Below are 22,644 nucleotides of genomic sequence, written 5' to 3' on the forward strand. Positions count from 1 at the left end.
AAGCGCGAATTAATTCAACGCACAGGCTCTCTCCCTTCCTTCCTTCCTCCGTCTCCCTTCCACGACCTTCATCTACCCTGCTCCCTCAACCGACGCCGCCACCCTGTCGCTTTCCCCTCGTAACTCTGCCCTCGAAGACGCGAAGGGTACGAAAGAGAGAGGAAGACAGAAAAGCAGCGGAGGCGGCTTTCCGAGTACGAGAAGGAGCGGCGCAAAAAGAAGATGAAGCACGCGGAGAGTCGAGGAGCGACACAGGTGAGACGCCAACGTCGGCTAGACACGAACAAAAGGATACGCGACCGTAGTGGTGACGATCCTCAGAAACGACGTCGAAAGTGAGATCTCTTAGTCGCGCTATTTGAAAGGCGGGAACGCCTCTCTCTTTCTTTCTTATCGTGTACGGATGCTGCGCTGTACCTCGTCCGGGACAGTCGCTGCGATATCCTGCGGCGTAAATATTTGTCGACGATATAGCTATAGCTATGGCTGCACTAGCCGACTTATTGCGATAATTTTACCAACATATAGTTTTATTGATTAGATTTTTGTTTTTTTTTTAATGAATAATTATAGTTTAGTGAATAAATGTGTTAAAAATTAAAAATAAAATTATGAAAATTAAACGGCAACGTAGAAGACTGTAAAGTTAGTTTCAAAATTAAGAGAGAGCTAATGAATTATCACAGTGAAAAATTTCACATTTTGTGTTAAAAGATATTTTTAACGTTATAATGTTGTTCGTAAACTTTGATACTTTTGTAATTTGAAGTAAATGGAATGTCTTTTTTCAATTTTCGTTATCTAAAGGCCAGTCCAGTGCTCTAAGAAATGTTAGGAATGTCAATTTTATGATAATGATAATTTGAGATTCTCAGAACTTTTCTTCCTTCCAAAAACCTCAATACCACAAGGCTCGGGTTTGGCGACGCAACGGCGCCTGGTTGAAAAAGGCGTTGAATAAGAGAAACGACGTGCTAATCGACTCGTTTACAGTCATGTGCACGCCCACCGTCCGGCGGTGACGTTCGATTTGCATCGGTCACTTAACGGGTGTGCATAATACATTCGCGCCCGTCGGCACCCGCCGATTGCCTCGTCTCGCCCTCTATTCCACCCTCTTCAGCTCGACCCGTCTCTGTTTTTCTCTTCCTGTGTGCGCGTTTTTTCTCCTCCATTTTTCTCACCCATCTCCGATTTTCTTTTTCCGCGCGTCCCTCATCTCGTCTTTTCTTCCCCTCAAGGTTGCTTTCCATCCCCGCGCTTCATCTTCCTTCGGATAGCGCGCTCCCTCACTCGCTCCGACCCTCACACAAACGCCCTCACTCGAGAGAGCATTTCCACCCTGGCGCGGCAACGGAGGGCAGCGCGACGACGACAGAGAGGAAAGGCGAGTCGCGGAGCCAAGGACGGGAGCGAGTATGGCGGAGGCCAGAGGGCAGGCAGGGTGAGAGAGCTGGCAGCCCTACCTTAACAAGCAACAAGGGTGGAGAATTAATGAGAGAGGGCGCTCGGGCGGACACTTGTGGCTACCGCCCCAACTCCCGACTATCAAACCGAGTACCCGCCGATCCACGGAAAACCTTCCAACTTAACCTACCGTCCTCATCTTCTCGGGAAAGCGGGTCCGGGGAAAATCCCGAGAAAAAATTTTTCCGTGTTGCCGGCTTTGCGGCGAAATTTTCAGGATACGATATAACAAATCGCCGACACGTGTACGCGCCGCTCGTGAGGAAGTTACGAGGTTTCGCGCGACCCAGGTTTCTCACTCGCTCGCTTTTGGAATTTTAAAGGGAATTATTCGTCTACACGTGGCGCTGTACGCATTTTTGCTGAAAATGTTAGAAAGCTCAATATTCGCTACGCGCTATAAAATGCGTATTGGATTATTCTCGTGATATTACAGCGGGACACATTACAGGTCAGCGTGTGTTTCTGGATCACCGACGATGAAAATATTATTGCAGTCAGATATATTTTTCTGTTGTGCATGTGTGTAGTTAAAAATGTTAAATCGCGCAGAGATATAAATATGTAACACGTATTCCCGTAATTCGAAACGCATATATGATGTGTTGTAACAAAATAAACCGCATCCAGGAATCTTACAATAGTAAGACAAATGTTCCAAATACACATTGTGATATATATCTTTTGATGTGATGCGTTAAGAAAATTCTGCGTTTATTTTACTTCAAAAAAAAGTTTTATTATTTGCGCATATAGAAATTACGCCAAACCGGGAAAGTAAAGACTTACACGTCTACACCTTCTCCGCCAGCGATGTCCCGTTGCGTAACGTGAATTTTAATTAAAGCAATTAAGCATGCGTCCATAACTAGTTGCATTAACCGAAACGCGCAGGCCTGCCCGGCTCAAAAACGCGACAGCGATGTGTCACGCGAGTGCCAACGAAAGGGGTGGACATCTGGCCTATCCTCTCGACCAACCCTGCGTCTCCCTATTCCTGCCGTCGACCCCACATCGGACCCCCCACGCTAATTTCTACTTACCCGCATAGCAGCGGCTGTACCTTTATTTTAATTAACACTCAGTGGATTAGTCACCCCGACGTGCCGGCTCGAAGCTGTTTTCGCGACCCTCTCTTAATTCGCGAATACCAAGAGTAAATTGGAATATTTTTTACACATAATGATTGCCGCGCGCTGACTGGTTTCGATTATTAGTAGTGTTCCGTTAACAATTGTGCATAGATATTTTTTTCTCTCGTTTATTTTACAAAAAATTAATTACAAAGAATTTTTTATAATTAAAACACGATTATTAATTTGTCACCTGGTTAAGATATGATTCTACGACAATCTTGTTTATTCTAAGAGAGGAAGGTAATAATACTTTTCATTCTGATTACAGCGTGAAAATGTTCTGAATATTCTCTCGGTGAACTTAATTGCTTTTCTAAGCAGAGAGAAAGAGAAAGAGAAAAAGGCTAACGCAAAGGGAGGGAAAGCAATCAAAAACTAGAGGAAAAGCGCTATCGATCACATAGGGGCGCAAAACTGAATGCCGATGCTGGGAATAAACGCGGAACGTTCGTATCGTAAAAATCGAATGTTTCCACGACGAAACGTAGGCGAGAGAAGAAGGACGGGGGGAAAGAGAGAGAAAGAGAGAGAGAGAGAGAGAGAAAGAAAAAGCACACGGCTCCGGCGGAGGCACCTTTACGCTCGTAGACGTGACTCCGAACACCGGCGTTGCCGGCTGCGGAAATATATGGGGCCGTAACGGTCGTAGCTGCCGCGAGAAGCCCAAGTCGAGGAACTGCACGAAGAATCGAAGTATCGGGTTGGAGGAAGATGGAAGATGAGGAGAACGACGATGACGACGACGAGACGACAGCGACGAGAAAGATAGGTGGATGAGAGTTCAAAACGAGGAAAACGAGAACGTTGCACGACGCTGCATTTGCTAGCAGAGACTAAAAGACGAGAGATAGAAAGAGAGAGAACGAGAGTTATGGAAGCGTCACAGAAGGATGAGAAAACCGCCCGCATGGAAAGAGGAAGAGAAAGAACAAGAGAAAAGGGCAGAAACGGAACGGTAGATATATATCCTCCTCCGTCGTCGCCGCTCCCGCTGCTTGTTCGTTGACCCATGGGATCCTCCCGGCCTGGTGGCTCTACGACAGACTCGCGCGACCCTGTTATTTGCATACGCTGACCTCCTTTACCGATTTCCATGGCCAAACAGAGGCTTCCCGCGGAAACAGAATCTCATTTTCATCCAACTTCTTTTGCGGTTTCAGTCTTCCCGCCAAGAAGCCGAGTACGACGTAGATGTCGACTTGAAAATTTTGCAGAAGACTTACAAAAAAACCTTCGCGTTTTTTATATTTAAAAAAATATCTGAAGTGAAAATTTTACAATTAAAATTGTACCACTATGTCCTAATATCTCTGCACTCGTTCCGAATATTTTTTTCAGATGAATCTTCGAGAAACGCATAAAATTTCTGCACTACCGTGGTTAAGTATTCGTTGGGAAAAAAAATTCAGAATAAACAAGCAATAATACACATGGTCCACTTACAAAATTTACGGCTTTTTAGAGCAGTAACTCGAACTAATAATTTCATCAGACTACCAGCATCATCAGCTTCTATTTAACTACGAAATGTGCGTGGCGGGACCGACGCGATTACGTTTTACGTACGAAGAGAAGAGAGAGAAGTCTCTCGTTCGGAATCAGGCCGAGTCGCCGGTGCACGCTCATTGTCCCGAGCATGAACAATGAGTTACCGGCGCCTTTATCGTCGCGGCGCCGCAAGACGCTCCGTAACGAGACGGCGCGATGGAAATACGAGATTGTCGCGTGCGTTTCTATCCCGCGTGTTGTGTGCGCCCGACATACACAGACAGACTGCCGTGTCCGCTCGCCATAGTCAGCTTTTTGGCAGTCGTGCGATACCTCATATTCCTCGTCGCCCCTTTGTCGCGGGGAAAATCGTCGTAAGCTGAATGCTCGCGACAATAAAGGACCCGTACGTACGTATGTACACGCGGTTAGAGACTCTATTGCCCCGCACAATGTACACGCAATGTACAGTGTACGTATATACGTACAGGTGTGTGTGTGTGGTGTATGTGTGTGTATTTGTGCGCGCGACGGTGGTGCTTTTATAAGCGCTTCTGTACACTTTCTCATTTCGCGCAGCGGGTGTCGAAGTAATAATCACGATATGCAATTAAGCGGTTTTTTATTTGTGATTTTCGATTTTAATTTGAAATGAATTGTCTTTGAAGTTGTTTTTTTTTTAAATAAAAATACAGAAAAAAACATCATTTAGATACACTCTACTTCACAAATTAAGCGAAAAATAATAGGTTTATTTGTCGCATTTAGTTCAATTATAGATTCTTAAAATTTTTTTTATTGTGTAATATTAGTCGAGTGATCTAAATTTTCGCTAATATTTTAACTAAAATAGTTCATTCTACTTCAGCGCACAATGTCGCACAATGACTGACGCACTAGTGAATTAATTAATACTTGAAAGTTCATAGTGAAAGTTTGTTCACTCCGAATCTCACATACGTACACACACCAATCGTCAAAACATTAAAGAAACATTTAACGCGCACATGTGCGCGCCGCCGCAATAATGATAGCAAGAAGCTCGATTTGGCGACGACTGAAAAAGGCTAAGGTCGAACGTCATTGCGGGATTTGTGACCATGTGTGTATATGTGTGTGTGACGACAGCGCCGCATTTTCCGCGATTATGCCGGCCTTATACGTGGCGAACGACGCCTTCGGCTACGGCTCATTTCACCGCATTAACACAACACGCGCGCCATACTTCGTGCAGCTGAGCGCGCGTTGATGCATCCCGTGGCCATGGAGAAGAGATGAGAGAGCGAGTAGCAGACCGGCTTGCCGGTAAGCTCTGGACGAACGCCAGGACTCGTCCGGGACGTGTCCAGACGCCGAGAGCGACTTGCTAATGCCGGGACCTGGAGCGCGCCGCGCGAAATGAACGTATGCATATGCAGCGCGGTGCACACCGTTGAGAAAATGCAGCGCACTCACGGAACTGCTAATCGAGAGCTCGCCCAACTCTCAGCGGAAGGTTCAACAAATGTGGCATACGTAAAGAGCCTACGTAAAATTTATTGCCGAAGGTAACAAGTGTCGTTCTCGATATCGTGCGCTATACGCGATGCAACACATATACACTGTGTAGTAAAAAATAAAAACCGAAGATAATTTTCTCTCTCGATAAATATCGATGTGATTTTATATAGCCGGTATATAATATATATATATATATATATATATATATATATATATATATATATGTATAGAATACAGTTCTCTTTAGAGAATTGACTCTTACGTAAGATGTAAGAAATGTGTTGTACAAAAAAGAGTACACGGAAAAGTTTTCGAGAAAAGAAAGATATACACATCGATGATACAAACAGGAAAAGTCTCTTGGCAAAATATTATCCGAGGCATTTTGAAGGAAAGAGATTTTTTACTGTGCGTGTCTTTTTATTTTAAATTATCTGATTTTTAAATTGTATTTAAAAATCAGAGAATTTTCAACTACACGCGCGCGAGACTAATTATTTTAATATTAAATTGAGATTAAGTAATCATATCGCGTAGCGGATAATTACTTTTTATGTATACCACGTAATAATAATGACTTTTGGAATAATGACACAATTTTGTATACTAAAATTGAGAAGATAATATAACTGATGCGAAAAGTGTAGCATGTAAAAATATACAAAACAGTAACGGAGATTCTTTATATTCAAAATTTATCACAATAAAATTTATCATAATAAAATAACACTCATCGGAACATTGTTGAGCTGATGTTGATGATTCAAAGAATTTAGAGAATCTGTAAATAAAAATCATAAAAATTTAGAAAATAATTTTGCCACGTATAACTGTAGATCTGTGTAGCATTCCAGATATTTCAAACAAAATTATAAAAATATCATTTAATTTAAGATGCATTGAAAAAGTGTATGAGAGAGAGAGAGAGAGAGTTTATAAAATCACGATTACCGTAACACGGCAAATAAATTGATAATCATAATGCAAAAATATTATACATGAATATTACTCATTATCCTCTAATATCACTAACTGCTGTTCTATCAGTACAGACTCACTTGCTCGTGGGATACTGATACGAACCGAAGGGAAAAACGCGACTAATTAAGGACGCGCACATCAATTAAATACAATACAATTCGATCATCGCGGCACTTGATCATTTGGCACTCCTGACGCGCATTAACACGCGCGTTTACCTTTTACCGAATAAAAGATACATCGTAATTCTATCACATCAATGAAGTACGAATATTATAAAGTCAGAAACCTATGACCTCTCTCACATATGTCTGGACTCCGATTACATACATTTTTTAAATTGTGATATATTATTTTTAAAAATCTACGGAAAAACTATGATATTAATATAAAAATATATAATATATTAATTTGTATATACGCATCTTTATAAATTATTTAGTGCATTTGATAATTTTAATAATATAACTTATAGCTATATTGTGTGCGCGAGAGATACGCGCATTTCGACATACTTTATGCACTTCACTTGACATACTCTCGATACACATTGGAATGTTAAGTATTACGTATTTATACAACTACATACTTATATGCAATCGCCATGAATATAATCGAGAACTGTGTATATCGATTTTCACGATATGGATATTTATAATTTTTAATTTATATAAGACTGGACGTTTTGTTTAATACTACTGATTGCGAGTCCGTAAACTTATTCTATGTAAATACGCTTATCTTCAACAAAAAACATGTACGGTAATGACGAGCCAGTGTCATGGTGACTCAAACGCGATACATTATGACCTTCACAAAATGCTTGCGCGACAACAAGCTATTGATATATATATATATATATCATACATGTAAACAAAATAACATTGTTATTTACCAAACGTTTCAGTCTTTTTCAAATCTTTATCTAAAAATGAAATACTAAATTTTGAATAATTCGTATAAGTTTTTATTATAATTACAAGAAGATGTATATTGATATATATATGATATGTTTTTATTTATATGTACATTTTTTTACCACTATCAAAACTTATACTTATTTTTCTCTCTCTCCACACACACACGTATATCATTTTAGAGAAATATTCTTCAAAAACTAGTATGCGTTGTAGGTAGTGTCATCTAGTGCTGTTTGCAATTGATACCTATAACATGTCGATATAGTACATTTTTGCATTTCATACTTTTTACCAACAAACGATATATCATGTTCATATTACTTGTCGATTTTACATCAGCAAATGATGATGTAAAAGGAGATGATACCTGACTACACTCCATGATGAATTCTGATGCTGCTCGCTAAAATAATATTCTTTTCTTGACTATCACATCTTTTCTTGTATATCACATTTATGTTGTATAGAAAGTTGCAATGTTTTTTCTTATTCTTTTCCGTTCTCTTTTCTCATCTTTTTATCACGAGATCGGTTATTTTAAATTCCAAAAGAAATCAAATCTACGCTCGCGAATACTCTCACACGCCTGAAGAAGGTGACCATTTGAACTCGTGCATAAAATAGAACCGCACGTTGTGGACATAGCGTACCGACATGTCGCTTGTGGACATGGCTGCGTAGTTCCAATGTGCACCACTTGTACCGACATGTGCTCGTGGACATGCGCTAATTTACGGGGCGGAAAAATAATTACACATTTGCTTATGGGCCTGGCCGCTCTCTGATAGAAGGTTTACGGTTGGATATAGCGTACGCAAAAGTTGGATTGCATCAGCCGTATCGGTTGGATGTGCGTAGTTACGCTGTGAATATTTTTGGATCAATTGTCGGTGTTTTACACTTTCTTTATTATTATCTTTAATTTAAACAAATATACAACTCCGTGGCTTGGCGTCAGGAATCCAATCCACGGTTTTAAACCTGTACGCTACCGCTACGCTACGCGCTCTTCATTGGTTTTAAACCTGTTATCAAAATAGAATGGCGTATATAGATTAGCTTTATAGGTCCACTGAGCCAAAAGAGCACCAAACCAAACCAAACCGATATAGCGTACGCACCGACAAATTGTGGAGATGGCTACGTAGTTGCTAATGTGCACCATTCGTGAACATAGCGCTGGCGTACAAGGCGAAAATATTTAGTTTTTCTTATGGTCTTGGTTCTCAATTTTCTCTTTACTGATATATGCAGTCGAAGAAGAATACTTAACCTAACCTGTTCTGTGCAACGTACATATCGACACGTGCGTATCTGAAAATGTCAACACGGTTGGTGCTCAAGAAGAATAACACTCGTTAAAACAACAACAACAAAGCTCTAAAATGTCGCAAATAACCGACGCAAAAGAAGTGATTTTAACAAGTGACGCTCTAGGAGAAAATTGGAGCGCTGCGGTGTGGGATCCACGAAACGGTTCTCAGTTGTCTGTCTTCAAGACTACAGCCGCTCTCGGTCATCGTACTCTTCATCTACTAAGCGATAGCTACTTGTTAGGCGCCGATGTTGCTGCGCCTCGTATACACATCTGGCCATTGAATAATCCGTCACCTTTGTCCAACGTTCGACTGATTACACCGGGCAAGATAAACGCTCTTACATGCACACCAAGTGGATCGTACATTATAGCCGCGGTGGGTGAAAAGATATTCATCTGGCAGACCTGCAACGGTAGATTGCTGGCCAATTTAAGCAAGCACTATCAAACTGTCACGTGTCTGGCTACAACAAAAGACGGTTCGCTCTTCGCCAGTGCTGGTGAAGACGGCCTAGTATTTGTGTGGTCGCTCTACAGCATTCTCAACGAGGAGGAACATCGTGCTATTCACAATTTTTCTAATCACAGTCTACCAGTCAGGGATCTGTTTTTCGGCTATGGCGGCATTCGTGCGAGATTGTATACGATTTCGCTAGACCGTACAACAAACATTTACGAACTCGGTACCGGAGCTCTGTTGCTTTCACTGGTGTTTGACGTGCCGCTTACCGCGGTCACTGTAAACATCCGCGAAAGCGAACTCTTTGTCGGTTCCACGACTGGTGATATATTTCAATGCAATTTGCATGAACCGCCACGCGGAGTCGAGCACCACGTGAAAATAAGCTCGAACGGCGAGAACGAAGACGCCGTGTTTCGAGCTCACAAGTCGGACGTAACAGCTCTGTCGGTATCAGTGGACTGCAGAACTTTGTTATCCGCGTCTACCGACAAGTCGGTTCATGTTTGGGATATTGCGAGCCGACAGGTGCTCAGAACGATCGAACACAAGGGTCCGGTAACCGCTGCATTTTTCGCGAAAGGATTTGAAAACTTTCGCGCTTTCACACTTAAACCGCGTCTGGAAGTGCGCAGTCTGCAGAGGACGTCGGACATTGATGGTAGAGAGAGCCTCGTAGAAATCATCTCTAGAGGACGAAATTCAACAGATATTTTAGACTTCGAGTCTTATGTGGAGAGTGAAACGGGCTCACAAAGATCTCAAAAGATATCGAATAAAGAAGACGACATGAGAGAAGAAATCGACAGGTTGAAGAAGATCAATACCGCTCTGTATCAATATAGCGTTACACGTGTTATAAACAAAATAAAAAATACATAAATGCTGATACTTAAAAATATGACTTTTATTATGAAGAATATTCTATACCTTTTTTTTGCTTCCTCTTTCTTTTTCCTCTCTCTCTCTCTCTCTCTCTCACTATAGAAATAAATTCGTCTGACACGCACGTGCGTGTGTGCGTACGCATATGTCTGCTTGGTTTATTTTTACTTGTACATATATCTACTTACTGGACTACACGTGTAGTATGTACAATTAATTAAATAGCGATCTTGCGCACTAAACGTTAAATACCGTCTTCATTGACGCTCTTTTATATTCAAATTAGCCGGCATATGCATATAAATGAAACGCTCGCTGTATCGTAAACGTTTCTGTCGTAGACAAGTTAATCGTACGTATATTGTCTCTACAAGCGAATCAATTAAATGGTGTAATTTACCTAATTTTTATATGTCTACGTTGAATCCACAAATTTTTTTGAGGAGGAGGGTGAAATGTGTCAGGAAATTGTCACGCACACAGTAATGCGTTATAATCTGTCACACGATAATCCCATCACGTGTAATATAAATCTATTTACCCTGTATCATCGTGATATAGCCTCATTTTACACCTACATATCGTCCGAATTACTGTAATACCCGATAATTGATGCTACATGCGTCGTTTCTTGTTGATACATATCAAATTGCGTCAAAAAATTGTGTTTTTTTGTTTTTTACAAGTAAAATTTTTAACAGATTGCAACATATAAAAGCCGACACTAACAATTAATAATAATTTCCTGAGTAATACATGTAATGTTACCTCCACATAGGTATGTAAAAAATTTATATAATTTTTATATAGAAAAATCTAAACAAAAAAACCAAAAACATTGGATTTAAACACAATAGCTATACACATAACACTATAGTCAAATAAGCCATATTCATGATAATGCTCGCTATAAATTCCGCCATATTAAAATATTTACAACTTTGTTAATTGTTATTGGATATAAATAAAACTTGACATACATATTCTGACATACATAGATCTGATATTTTGAAACAATGCAAAAAAATCTTCCTTTCAAATGTTGACAATTATTTAGTTTTTGGACCAAACACAATTATGTTTAAAAAATTATATTTAAAAATTTATAATAAAAGAGATATTACAACCGCGAAATATTTGAAGAAAAGTTCTAGGTTTGTTCTGTATTTTATATATCTTCTTCATCTGTCTACTACATGTTTTGAAGAATATATAAAATTATATAAGATTAACATTTACCTTAGAAAATACAGAATAATTTTCTGATACAAATAATGAAAAATTCATCGTACAAATTTTAAGTAAGATGATCCCGACAAGGGAATTCAAGTAAAAGAGAGTAAGAGGAGGGAGAAAGCAAGAGGGTTGCGGGAGGAGAATAGAGGTATAAAATCCCTACGTCAAGCAACAAGAGGCACATTCAGTGTCAGTGCGATTCTAAGCTACACAACATCGATACTTTTAATCATCGTTGTTAAAATGCAGAACAACCGATTTCTCATCTTCGTAATCTTTCTAATATTTTCTACCTCATTCAATTGTAAGTTACTATTTTGATCTTTAGATTATTAAACATTTCCTGATTTTTAAAATCAAATTTTATGTAATTTCAAGTTTTTAAATATCTGAACTATATATAAAGTCGTATAAATAGGTCAGCATAAAATTATTTTATTTTTATACGTAAAAAGAGATTGTCAATATTATAAAAAATATACATATAAAATATACACGAACAAAATACACAAGTGACAATAAAAACATCTAATCTAATATTTAAAAAGTTACGTTTTTTTTCGGTTCGTGTTAGTTAATTTATTCCCACGGAAACTAAGCTCGGACGCGATACTTTTCACCGCAAAATAAAAATGAAATAGGGTGGGGAATAAAGTGCAGAAAAGCCAGCGGCGCGGGAAAAAAGTATTACACTAGATTCCCACAGGAAATTGTTTAGTGTCGCGAGTGCTAGTGTAAAAATTAAATCATTAGGGATTATGACATCCGACTTTTTTTTACCAGAAAAACGTCGACGACATCTTATTTATTTTTCAGTCGCCAGATGCTCAGTCCGCCAGTACTTCGAATCTGCCAGAGGCAAGAAGTTTAACTGAGTATCACATATTTTCATAACTTTTGTGTCATGTTTTATATGCATCTAAATTGTAGTTTTTGTGCATCCCAGATGAAGGACACAATCAATAATTTATTAAGTTTATATATTGTTTATGATTTAATCTTGATATTATTTTCTTTGTGATGAACAATCAATTTGAAACTTCGTATCTGTTACTATTTATATGTCTGTTGCAATCTCGTGAATTCAGAACTATACCTCAGAGGAAGTTCTGAACTAATCAGAGATTGTGTATGATAGATATCTGGCATGGATGTTAGACATTTACAAAAAATGTATTCAATACAATCTCACGAAAAGTTTTCTGTTATAATAAGATAATCTCATGTTACTTTTTGCAGAAAATTTTGCGATTATTTTAACAATTAAAAATATTTATAGCAAACTAATGAGAAAAATGTTTAACAAAACTATAAAAAGAGAATTTCAATGCAATGTGACATTTTCAAGAAAAACACACGCGCATATAAAACTCGGAATAAATTTAAAAAGATGGCATTTTAAATTTTAATTTGATTGTCACTTTACTTGATGCGTTTTATAGGGGGTTTACAGTTAAAAGTCAATGACAGACGACCTGCTTCTGCTAGAGGTCTCATTTCATTTCCTAGGATTGGTCGAAGTAATTCGGAAATGATGATCTTTCCTCGATCGGAGCGTTCTTTTGGATTAATACTTAAGCCTCGAAACGGACGGTCAGATCCATCGAGGAACTTTGGTCATTTGAATCAAAATCACCATTCAATACCCGATATCGACATCAATTTCTATGCTCTTCCCAACCAAGATTTTGTCACTTCTTCCGATCACGATTATGAAGGTATGTATAAATATCTTATACAATAATTGAAAGAGATTAACAATACAATTTGCAATTTGCTGCAAAAATTTTTTAACCTTAGACCGTTATGCAGCAATGTTTAATACATCGCATATCGACACTGTGTGGCGCTGTTATTAATTAAAACAATTTATATTGAATTGGATAAAATCTATGAGAAAATATGTACAGGCTCGAATATATTTGTTTCTGTGAAACAATGCAGTATTATGTGGCATGTGTTTGCAGTTTTTAACGAGTTATATGCCAAATCGTGTTTTTATTATTCCCTTCAAAACTTCACTTGTCGTACTGGAACAAAAAATGCTTGCATTGAAAAATGTGTACATATATATTTTTCTCTACGAGTATTCAGATTTTTGTTATTCTGTTCTATTATGTAGAGTACGTGAACGGGCCGTTAGCATTTAAATATGCTGACAAAATACAAAAGGACGCTTCTTGGTTAATGGCTGATCCCGTGCACAAAGATTTTCGCTTTACGCACAGAACTGACGATCCGGAAATTTATTACTCTAATTTGCAAGGTATGAATAAAAAAATATCATACGTATATTTCGTGTTTTTACTAAATTTGTAACTAAAACTTTGTCAAATATATTACAAGATTGTTATTAATTACTAGACTTTTAATAAGAAATATTAATAAAAATAGCTTGATTTTATTTTAATAATATAAGAATGCATTGTGTTATGATATTGTTATGAAAGAAAACTAACGTAAATTCTACAATAAACTCAACGTGTTTGTGAGTTTTAGAAATTGATATTGTTGTTGAATTAAATTTTAGATTAATGTGTGGCGTTTAGAAAAAGAAAAAAATTTAAATTGTCATAGACAATACCTGTCATACCTATTCCTCTGTTTTGACGTAATATTTATTATTGTCTGTCTTTAGATGAATCATTTAGAAAAATGAGTTATGTAGGCGTCGCGACTTCAACAATCTTTAAATCAAAATAATTTCAGAGTCTCTACAGAGACAGATTTTTCCGTAAAATAATTTATTTTCAGATTCTCGAAATATTCAAGAACAAGAAGAATACTCTCCAAGATTAGGCCTCGAGAATGAACATGGCGCTGTGAATTATCCCTGATTTATTCCGTTTGGATCATGGTTACTTCGTGGAACAATGACTGAAGAGAAAGAGAAAGACAAAAAAAGTGTACAAAAACGCTGTTAAAATCATTCTAGAAATCTAATTTGATTATTTAATTGCTTCTCGAGTTGCATTATTGATAAACATTATTCTTGCATTTTACATACAAGTTATAAAACACAATACATAATCTGCACTGAAATATATGGTCTCTTGAATAAAAATATATAAAATAAACATATATAATCACTATATATGCAATCTCTTAAATGCATTTTTCCCTTTTGTGTCGCCACAAATAAATAAATCATATTTTAATGAAATAATATGATTTGACCTTAATGTACAGTTTTACTGAGAAAAAACTACTTGACCGAAAAACTGTAATGTCGTTTTATTGCATAAAACAAAATCAAAAGAGGTTTGTCGTGTGATTTATATCACACATACTTTTGCTATATAATATGTATTTCCGTAGATTAAACTAAAACTGATTTGATGACGTATATTATTCATTTGTGTGCAAATAAAAATTCTATATAAATTCTTAATAATAATTAAAATACATGATACTTTTTTTAATTCACGATGCAGAAAGCAATAACCAATTAGGTAAAATCTTGCAGAAAGAAAATCAATCTACATAGTTTTATTTTATTTTTAGCGTATAAATTGAGTACAGAAAACAATACCATGTTGTTCCAATTTTTTTTTAATAATTCCGTGTTGACTTGACTGGACGCACGTGAACTGTGATTTATAGTCAATTAATATACAATCCAACTCGATGAAAATGTAATGCAATATCGCACATTATTTTTCTCACGAACTGCACAGTGAATGCAAGAAGATGATACACAACAATGACTCGATATATGTAAAATTCAATGATTTTATTAATTGACAAAGTGTTCATAATAATAATGAATATATCCATGTGTAACGCACCGGCGTGCACGCAAGTTTGCAACGTCCAGGTAGCGCGCGGAAAATGTGTAATGTAATAACAAATATTTACACACGTAGAGATTATGTAACAAACTAGTGATATACTGTCGAGAATGAATGGGAGGAAGATAATGAGACGCGGCGCTCGCTCACGCTAGTCAAAAGGTCCATCGTCTGAAGAAATAGTCGTTAATTATGTACAAATGTCATCTCGCTTCGTATTATTTAGCAGACTAGAAGAGACTTAAATTTAAAAATTTTTCACGCATCTCTCCGTCCACTCACACGTACTCACTGGTAGGCGCAAGCGGCCGCTTTCAGCCGGTGTCGGCTGGAAAACGGGCAAGGCAGGCAGACAAGCATAGACAGACAGATATTCAATAGGTCGGACAATCATGGCCGATACCGGCTCTCTCGATCAAATGCTCCGTATACTAATCTCGGTGATATATCGGCGAGATATCGATTTTCACTTTGGTCCTTTCCCCGCATGCATGTTTCGCTGTGTACGCGTTACATGGAAGGACGACGTCAACTTCAACTGCACCCGTGGGAAATCTCTAATCACGACTATACTTGGGCCGTTTCCTCGCGAGGTGTCCGGCTATCCATTCATGATTACCTATTCATGCGAACTATTCATCAAAAATGAACATTGACACATACTAATCATTTCCCGTTGATTGTTTAAACACTCGCGATATTAATGTTTTCTCTTGACAGACCTCCGAAAAAGGATCTGTCTAAATGTGTGGTACACACTCATCTTCTGTTTTTTTTTTTTTTCCCCTAAACACAATATAAAAGTTCAAAAAAGATACTTATAAATTTAAAAAGGCCTTTTTTATGATATCGTTTTTTTAGACACACACTCTTTATGATAACACATAGAGACGTCAGAATTGCCTATTTTTAATATTTGATCGTTCCGCAAATTATTAGCCTTATATCAAGTATACACGATGACACATCATGAAGATTTACTACGCAAATAGACGACGATAATTGAGGGTTAATAATGAATCCTTTTAATTTTCTGAGAGATTATGTGTGTATTTACGTGATAATTAATATCTTTATAAATAAACGCTATTTAAAAATTTTGATTTCACAAATGGCAGTTGCGTGATCAATACTCTGAGTCCTACAACAAAGTTCTTTAAAGATCCAACATAAATGCTGGACTGAAAGTTTGTTGATACAATCAATGTGATTTATATCAAGTTTCGTGTCACTAGTGTGTGATGCGAAATGATTCATTCTTCGGAACTCCACCGAGGAACATATACGGATTACTCGTTCGAAAGGCGTTTACATGTATTCTCGCAGAGTTAGTCCTTGAGCGATGCCTGACGCGGTCAATATTATCGCGCGATAATTGTTGACGCACAGCAATATCCGGCCAATAATGAACACTCCGCAGTGTATCAGAGAAACGTTATTAGCGGAATATTACCGATTGTGAGAATAGTGTGTACGATAATACAGATCGACATGCAGGTGGTCGCTGCCTTAGAGAGAAACAAACTCGTGAGGTGGTTGAATGATTCGTGGCGGGGGAGGTGGCGACAATCGCAGATCCATGTCCGTCAGCGAGAACGCGGAACTGCCATTCGCTGTGATGCGCGGCCCCATATTATCGTAGGGTGAGCCGGTTGCGATCTCGGTGGAGCGTAATGCTCGACGCGGTAGCGTGGCGAAGCTGGAAACGTTGACGGCTGATGCTGGCGGCAAGACCGCAACTTTGGTGCCGGTCGAGACAGTGGCCGCGGTGCCGCTGACTGCGTGGACGGGGATATCGAGAAGATCCGGATAACAGCGTTCCGACGATGTGTCTTGTGGCAGCGAAACGGAGATAAAAATGTTGCCGAAGATGCCAGCCGGTAGTACGCCAGTCGTGAACTCCGGTGGAGGAGGCGGAAACACGCCGGCGGTAGCGCACGGAACCGCACGAATAGCATTCACTGTGCTCTCCGCGGGTCGCAGTCGCTCCACGGTAACGGCGGCCGCGGCCATGGGATCACAAATGGAACCGCGCTCGGCCAGTTCCAGATCGCCGGTACTGCACGCCTCACCAAGACTGCCGTGACCGCTGCCGCGGTCGTTACTGTTGCCAGGAGTCGTGGTGGTTGTCACGGATAGATCTAGCAGCTTCTTTTCTTGGTCGCCGAAACTGCTACTGCTTTGCAGTTTTACCTTCTCGCGTTTTCTCTGCCGTCGACTTCCACCGCACAAGAGGATCAGCAGAACGGCCGAGATGGAAACGCACGCGGCCACCGCGCCGCCTCCTGCTAGACTTACCCAGAGCAGCCAGTTGTCGCTCTGGGAGAGAGTAGGAGCCGTGTAGACGCGAGGTATCGCCACGTTTACTGTGCTCCGTGCCTGACCGGCGATGTTCTTCGCGAAACACGCGTATTCGCCGGCATCGCTGTCGCTGACGTTATAAACGGTCAGGTTGCTCCATCGGTCAGCGACGGTTATGGACGATACGGGTTTATCGTTGTAAGATGTGCCGATCTCAGATGTTGCATAAACGACAAGAGTTCCCGTATAAGGTTGATCGGTCAATTTGGTAGCATTAACCGATCCGCCGTTCAACTGCCACCAGACTTCCGGCTCGGGATCGCCGGTCGCCAAACACGCTAAGCTGATGTTACCGTTGGTCTCCTCCTGTAAACTGCTTGCCAGAATGGATACTTCTGGCTCGCAAGCAAATTCGACAGGCTTCACGTCTTCCCACCGGCGATCTTGCAATCTTGGTGGACCTGAACAGGTTTGTGGCGCAGAGTACAGTTTACTGGGTGCGTTGGGAATCAACCACGTGCGAAAGCTTCGCAATCTGCAGTCGCATCTCCATTGGTTACCGTCTAACGTTAAGGTTTTTAATCGTGGCAAATTAGATATCACCGAGGTCTCTAAGTATTCCAAATAGTTGCTGTCCAGCTTCAAAGACTCCAAGCCACTCAGCCGAGCGAAGGCTTGACCGTGTATCTCGGTCAAAGAACATCGCTCCAACTCCAAAGTCCGCAGGTGCTGTAGTACAGGAAACTGCAGATTAACCAGAACACCGAGTGGATTGCCGCTGAGTATCAAAACGCGCAACCGTTCGTTTCCAAGAAACGTATCTGGCTCCAAAGATGTCACGTGATTGTCCGATAAATCGATCTCGATGAGTATTCTCATATCTTTAAAAGAATCCGGATGAATCTTGTGAATGCCGGCGTTGCGCAGGAAAACCCGCTGGAGATTCACCAGACCGGCCTTAGAGAATGTCTCCTCTTTCAGTTCGGGTATTTTATTGCCGGAGAGATCAAGCAATTGCATGTCCGGATCGAGAGACGGCGGCAGCGACGTTAAGCCGGCGTCCGGACACAAAGCTGACTTCTTGCCAGAGGTCCACTTGCATCGGCACACCGCGGGACAGTCGGTCCAATCCGGAAAAGCGCGCGCCCGTGACAGCAAAGCGAAACACCCCATGAGGAGAAAAAGGGCGAGTAGTATGCGCCCTCCTAGAGGGTGAGGCCTTGTCACGAACATAACACCGTCCTTTTATCGGTGTCTACCCGATGTCTGCTAATCCCGTGCAATCCTCTTCTCGCCTCGAGGCGAGAAACAGGAAGTTGGTTCCACCGCAACAGAGCGTCGACTTTATACCTCTCCGTTTCACTGGCGAGCTGCGAAACAAAGGCCTCGCGTCAGCATCTCCTAATCGATTGTTTGTGTACTCGATACTTTGTGGTCGTCGCGGCGACCCAGCGAAGATTCGCGCTCATGTCGCGATGGATTTATCGTTTGAGGTAACTTCGAAAGAAAGAAGTCGAGTGCGAACTACTATCGCTACCCAGAAAATAGGAATTTAATATAGGCGGAAGAATCCGTGTGTGTATGTGTGTGTGTGTGTGTGTGTGCGGAACGTCGGCATACAAAAGATGTCGAGCATAAAAGAAGAAATATTACATTGTTAGAATAACAAATAGCTCGCGACAGACTAGACGTTTCGAGCCAAGAGAAGCTAATGCGAAACGATCGATCATCACGTACTGTGTACTTTTTATTTCAGGCGGGTCTACATTAAGCGTATGTTTTCGTAAGAAAATTTGCAATCTTTGAAAACAAGTTCGCGAAAAGTGAAATAAACAGTAACGACAATGCGCGTGGGAACATTTGACGTATAATATAAAAGAAAGGAAACAGTATCCTTTCTGCGAGAGTGGAGTTTTTTTTTTATTCTTACACGAGCGTCTCGTTCGTGGTTGCCTAAGCGTGCCGTCTGCGACGCTGAATGAAGCCGTCATGCTTGCGTGGATGTTTCCATTGTTTCTTCCAGAAGTTTTCATTTCGCAAACCTGCGCTCGGAGCGTCGTCTTATTAGCGACATCGCCAACAAATGCTCAGATCTCATCCTCGTTTAAGCGGGAGCACATAAGCGCTCGCGGACCTTAGGCTTAGTTAGGGTAGTGATCTGAAAAAATTTATACAAAAGTCTTACAATAGAAAAAAAAATGCGTTTTTTCTGTAATATTATCGCCGATATCGGAACACTTACTCGCGTATTACGAAATGTTAGAAATCGAGATCCTTCATCCGATTCAGATGATTGCACGACGCTGTGTTTGATATGCGGCTCACCACAAGTAACCTAGATCGCGCGCTAGTTTCGTGGAGAATCGAAGTCAGAAAGGAAACGCGAGTAACAAACTATCGATTATGCGAGCGATATGAATTTTAAATCCCGTCTCGTTGTTCTCCTCGCGGCCGGCATATTAATCAATGACGGAATATGCCTGTCTCGCCATATTAATCGCTGAGTTCGCGAACGGTGCTACTAACCCCCTCCTTCCTCTCTCTCGTACTCGTTGGCGCACAACGTAATTCACACCGGGCTTACCGCACTTATCATAAATTAATCGCGAGCTTGACGAAAAACCCGGAAGCGTTCGTGGGAGCACGATTAGCTCTCTCTTATGAAATACGATCCTCGAGTTGCGGCCAAGAGCGCACCTACTCCTGGTCGGTGTCGTCTTTCGCTCGCTCTCACAGCCGCTAACACGAGACGACTGTGTGGCGTAATTGAGTTGGGCAAAAGTTTTCAGTTGAATTGGCGGCGAGTAGGCAGCAGTTTGCTAATCTACGGTATCTAGTATAGCTCGTAGGTAGTTGTCGCCCCGTTCGCGCGAATTAGCGGTGTCGATCACAGTCGAACTTGTGGTCGCTTAATTGCAAAGTTTCTTTTACTTTTTTTCTATTTCTTTCTCTTTCTTTGTTGCTTAATTTTTAGCTGCTCTCTAGTAAGAGCGCGACGCCGATCGACAGCCATCAGCCGCAAAACACTTTGTGTCACATCACGTCCTTTCGTCAAATTACGAATTAGCGCACATCTCGGAGAGCCGTGCGCAAAAAAGATTCCCGCGAATGCGCTTAACCAATCACAGAACCCCGCTTACAGCCTCTCGCCGATCTTAAAGACGAACGTGTACTGTCTTGCTCTATCTCGAAATTCCACCGTCCTTGTATCCTATCGCGCAGTCTCGTTCTCCTCACACAGCTTTTTCTTTTCTCAATCCGAGCGATTTCTCGTAAACTTCACATTACAATACGAACTTATTACAATCGCTACGATTGGAACAAAAAGATCAATCGTCAACCGAGCGATCTTCACGGATGCGAATTTCCTTGGCTTTCGCAAAAAAACGGAACGGAATATTTTCCTTGCTCCTTTTTTTTTTCTCGAAACAAGCGACACGTTCGAACGTCGCTGCGCGCACTCGTTCGGTGTTCTGTCACGCGTATCCTCTACCATGCACTTTTGTGTTCGCTCTCACGAGAGGATATCCCCCACCTGGGCCACGAGGTCGTCGGCTGGCATCGACGTCCTTCAGCGCTCTCTTCTCATCGCCGATCAATCAATCTCCGTGCCGACGGAGCCTCGACGATGACGAGCATCCGCACAAGCCGATTCGGTCGGGATCGACCGTTGCTGGAGCGTACGCGGAACGACACAAGCGCACGAGGATGGCTCCATCACCGGAGCACCTCATTCTTCGCTCAACCTCGGGGAAAACGGCCTTCGACAGTTCGTGATGTGCTCTGGATGAACCGATCCGCGAACCGCGCGCCAGCACCCAAATCCTGGCCGGGTGCTCTCTAATATCGTGTTCGTTCACTCTCCTTCTGTCTTTTGACGATCGGCCGCGGAGAGCCGCAGATTTGCCGCAGCGGCCACCGACACGACAGATCTGTATCCACGTATCTGTCTCTCTCACGCGCGCGGCGCTCTCTCCTCTGCCTCCTTTCGTCTTCCCTTCCCCATGTTCGCCCTTTTCTCCCACTTCCTCCGTTTCCTCTGCCTCTCTCTTCCGCTCAGCGCGCTTCTCCGCGTTCACCCCTTCCGGTCTCCTAGTCGCACAGTCGTTTGCGGGCAGCACCGTCGAAGTCTGGGTGGCGGTTCAATGAGAGTAATATCTTCCCCCATCTACCTGTAGCCTCTTTCTCGCTCGCTCGTTCAGCATTCTTCGAGTTTCTTCTTCGGCGCAACTTGCTCTCTCGCAAGATAGGGATTACAACGAAAGAGTTACTCAGTGGAGTCGGTCATGGCAAGGACATGACGAGACGACTGGAGCGCGGCAACGCGGAGTCTGCTAGAAGCTGATGATAGAGCTGGTGCACGCGCAGCTTCGCCAAAGGAAAATCGATTTTCTCTCTCCAAACAGTCGCGAAACGTTAAAGCTATGTCGTTTGATGATCGAGTTGGGATTAACTAGCCGCGCGGCGGATTCTACGTTATCGACCACGCACACTTCCGATAGCCACCTCCGGAATTGCAAACTTCAACTTTGGTCTGACCTATCAGCGGCATCGCTACTTTGCTGACAGCTTTGTAACGATATCACAGCGTAACAGCTCGCGATGGATAGCTATTGTTTGAGTAATAAAGTCCATAAAGGAGACTGTAAAGAGTATCGGAGATAGGGAGACGGATAAACTCTCTTAATTAGCGATGTATGTAGAATTAGATACAGGAAATTAAAAAAAGATTTTCTGTAATTTCAAGTTTTTCTGACAAATATCGCAACGTTTGACAAGTGGCCATTGTTTATATAAATGACGAATTTCGATGACGAGGAAAGGGAAAATCGATTTAGGATATGAGAGAATGGCGGGAGGAAAAATGGAGCAAACCCACCGAAAAGCGTGTGGTGTTCTGCGTTTTCAAGCTTTTATTACAAGAATATAGTATAAACTTTCGCTTGATAGCGCGCTTTGTCGCGCGGAAATTTTTATACATATAATTGCATCTCTTAACCCCTCGCGCAGGCCACGATAGTCATAGCTTTTTTTTCGATAGTTTACCAATATATATATATATATATATATTAATAGATCTTATACGATTAGCTTATCTCATCTAACTTGTGATCTATAGGTATATCTGGGTTTTTTTTTCTTCTGGTTTAACTGGAAACAT

At 41.0% G+C, this 22,644-nt stretch overlaps 3 protein-coding genes across 3 annotated transcripts; 2 read left to right on the plus strand and 1 right to left on the minus strand.

Moving 5' to 3' along the window:
- Positions 1-8,328: 8,328 nt before the first annotated feature.
- LOC109857499 (WD repeat-containing protein 18) lies at positions 8,329-10,152 on the plus strand. Its single transcript, XM_020433846.1, has one exon. It carries the CDS (start codon positions 8,878-8,880, stop codon positions 10,150-10,152), a length of 1,275 nt encoding a protein of 424 aa, XP_020289435.1. The 5' UTR covers positions 8,329-8,877.
- Positions 10,153-11,592: 1,440 nt separating this feature from the next.
- On the plus strand, positions 11,593-14,406 carry LOC109857736 (CAPA peptides-like). Its single transcript, XM_020434360.1, has 4 exons — positions 11,593-11,695; positions 12,834-13,109; positions 13,514-13,657; positions 14,146-14,406. Exons 1-4 carry the CDS (start codon positions 11,635-11,637, stop codon positions 14,226-14,228), a joined length of 564 nt encoding a protein of 187 aa, XP_020289949.1. The 5' UTR covers positions 11,593-11,634; the 3' UTR covers positions 14,229-14,406.
- Positions 14,407-14,865: 459 nt separating this feature from the next.
- Positions 14,866-21,766, minus strand: LOC109857759 (leucine-rich repeat-containing protein 24-like). The gene is made up of 3 exons (XM_020434413.1): positions 19,726-21,766; positions 19,414-19,641; positions 14,866-18,853 (listed from the first exon to the last, which is right to left on the minus strand). The coding sequence occupies exon 3, from the start codon at positions 18,714-18,716 to the stop codon at positions 16,692-16,694; it is 2,025 nt and encodes a 674-aa protein (XP_020290002.1). The 5' UTR covers positions 18,717-18,853; positions 19,414-19,641; positions 19,726-21,766; the 3' UTR covers positions 14,866-16,691.
- Positions 21,767-22,644: the final 878 nt, after the last annotated feature.

Source organism: Pseudomyrmex gracilis, unplaced genomic scaffold (assembly GCF_002006095.1).
Source record: "Pseudomyrmex gracilis isolate BER0280 unplaced genomic scaffold, ASM200609v1 scaffold_5, whole genome shotgun sequence".
Lineage (NCBI taxonomy): Eukaryota > Metazoa > Arthropoda > Insecta > Hymenoptera > Formicidae > Pseudomyrmex > Pseudomyrmex gracilis.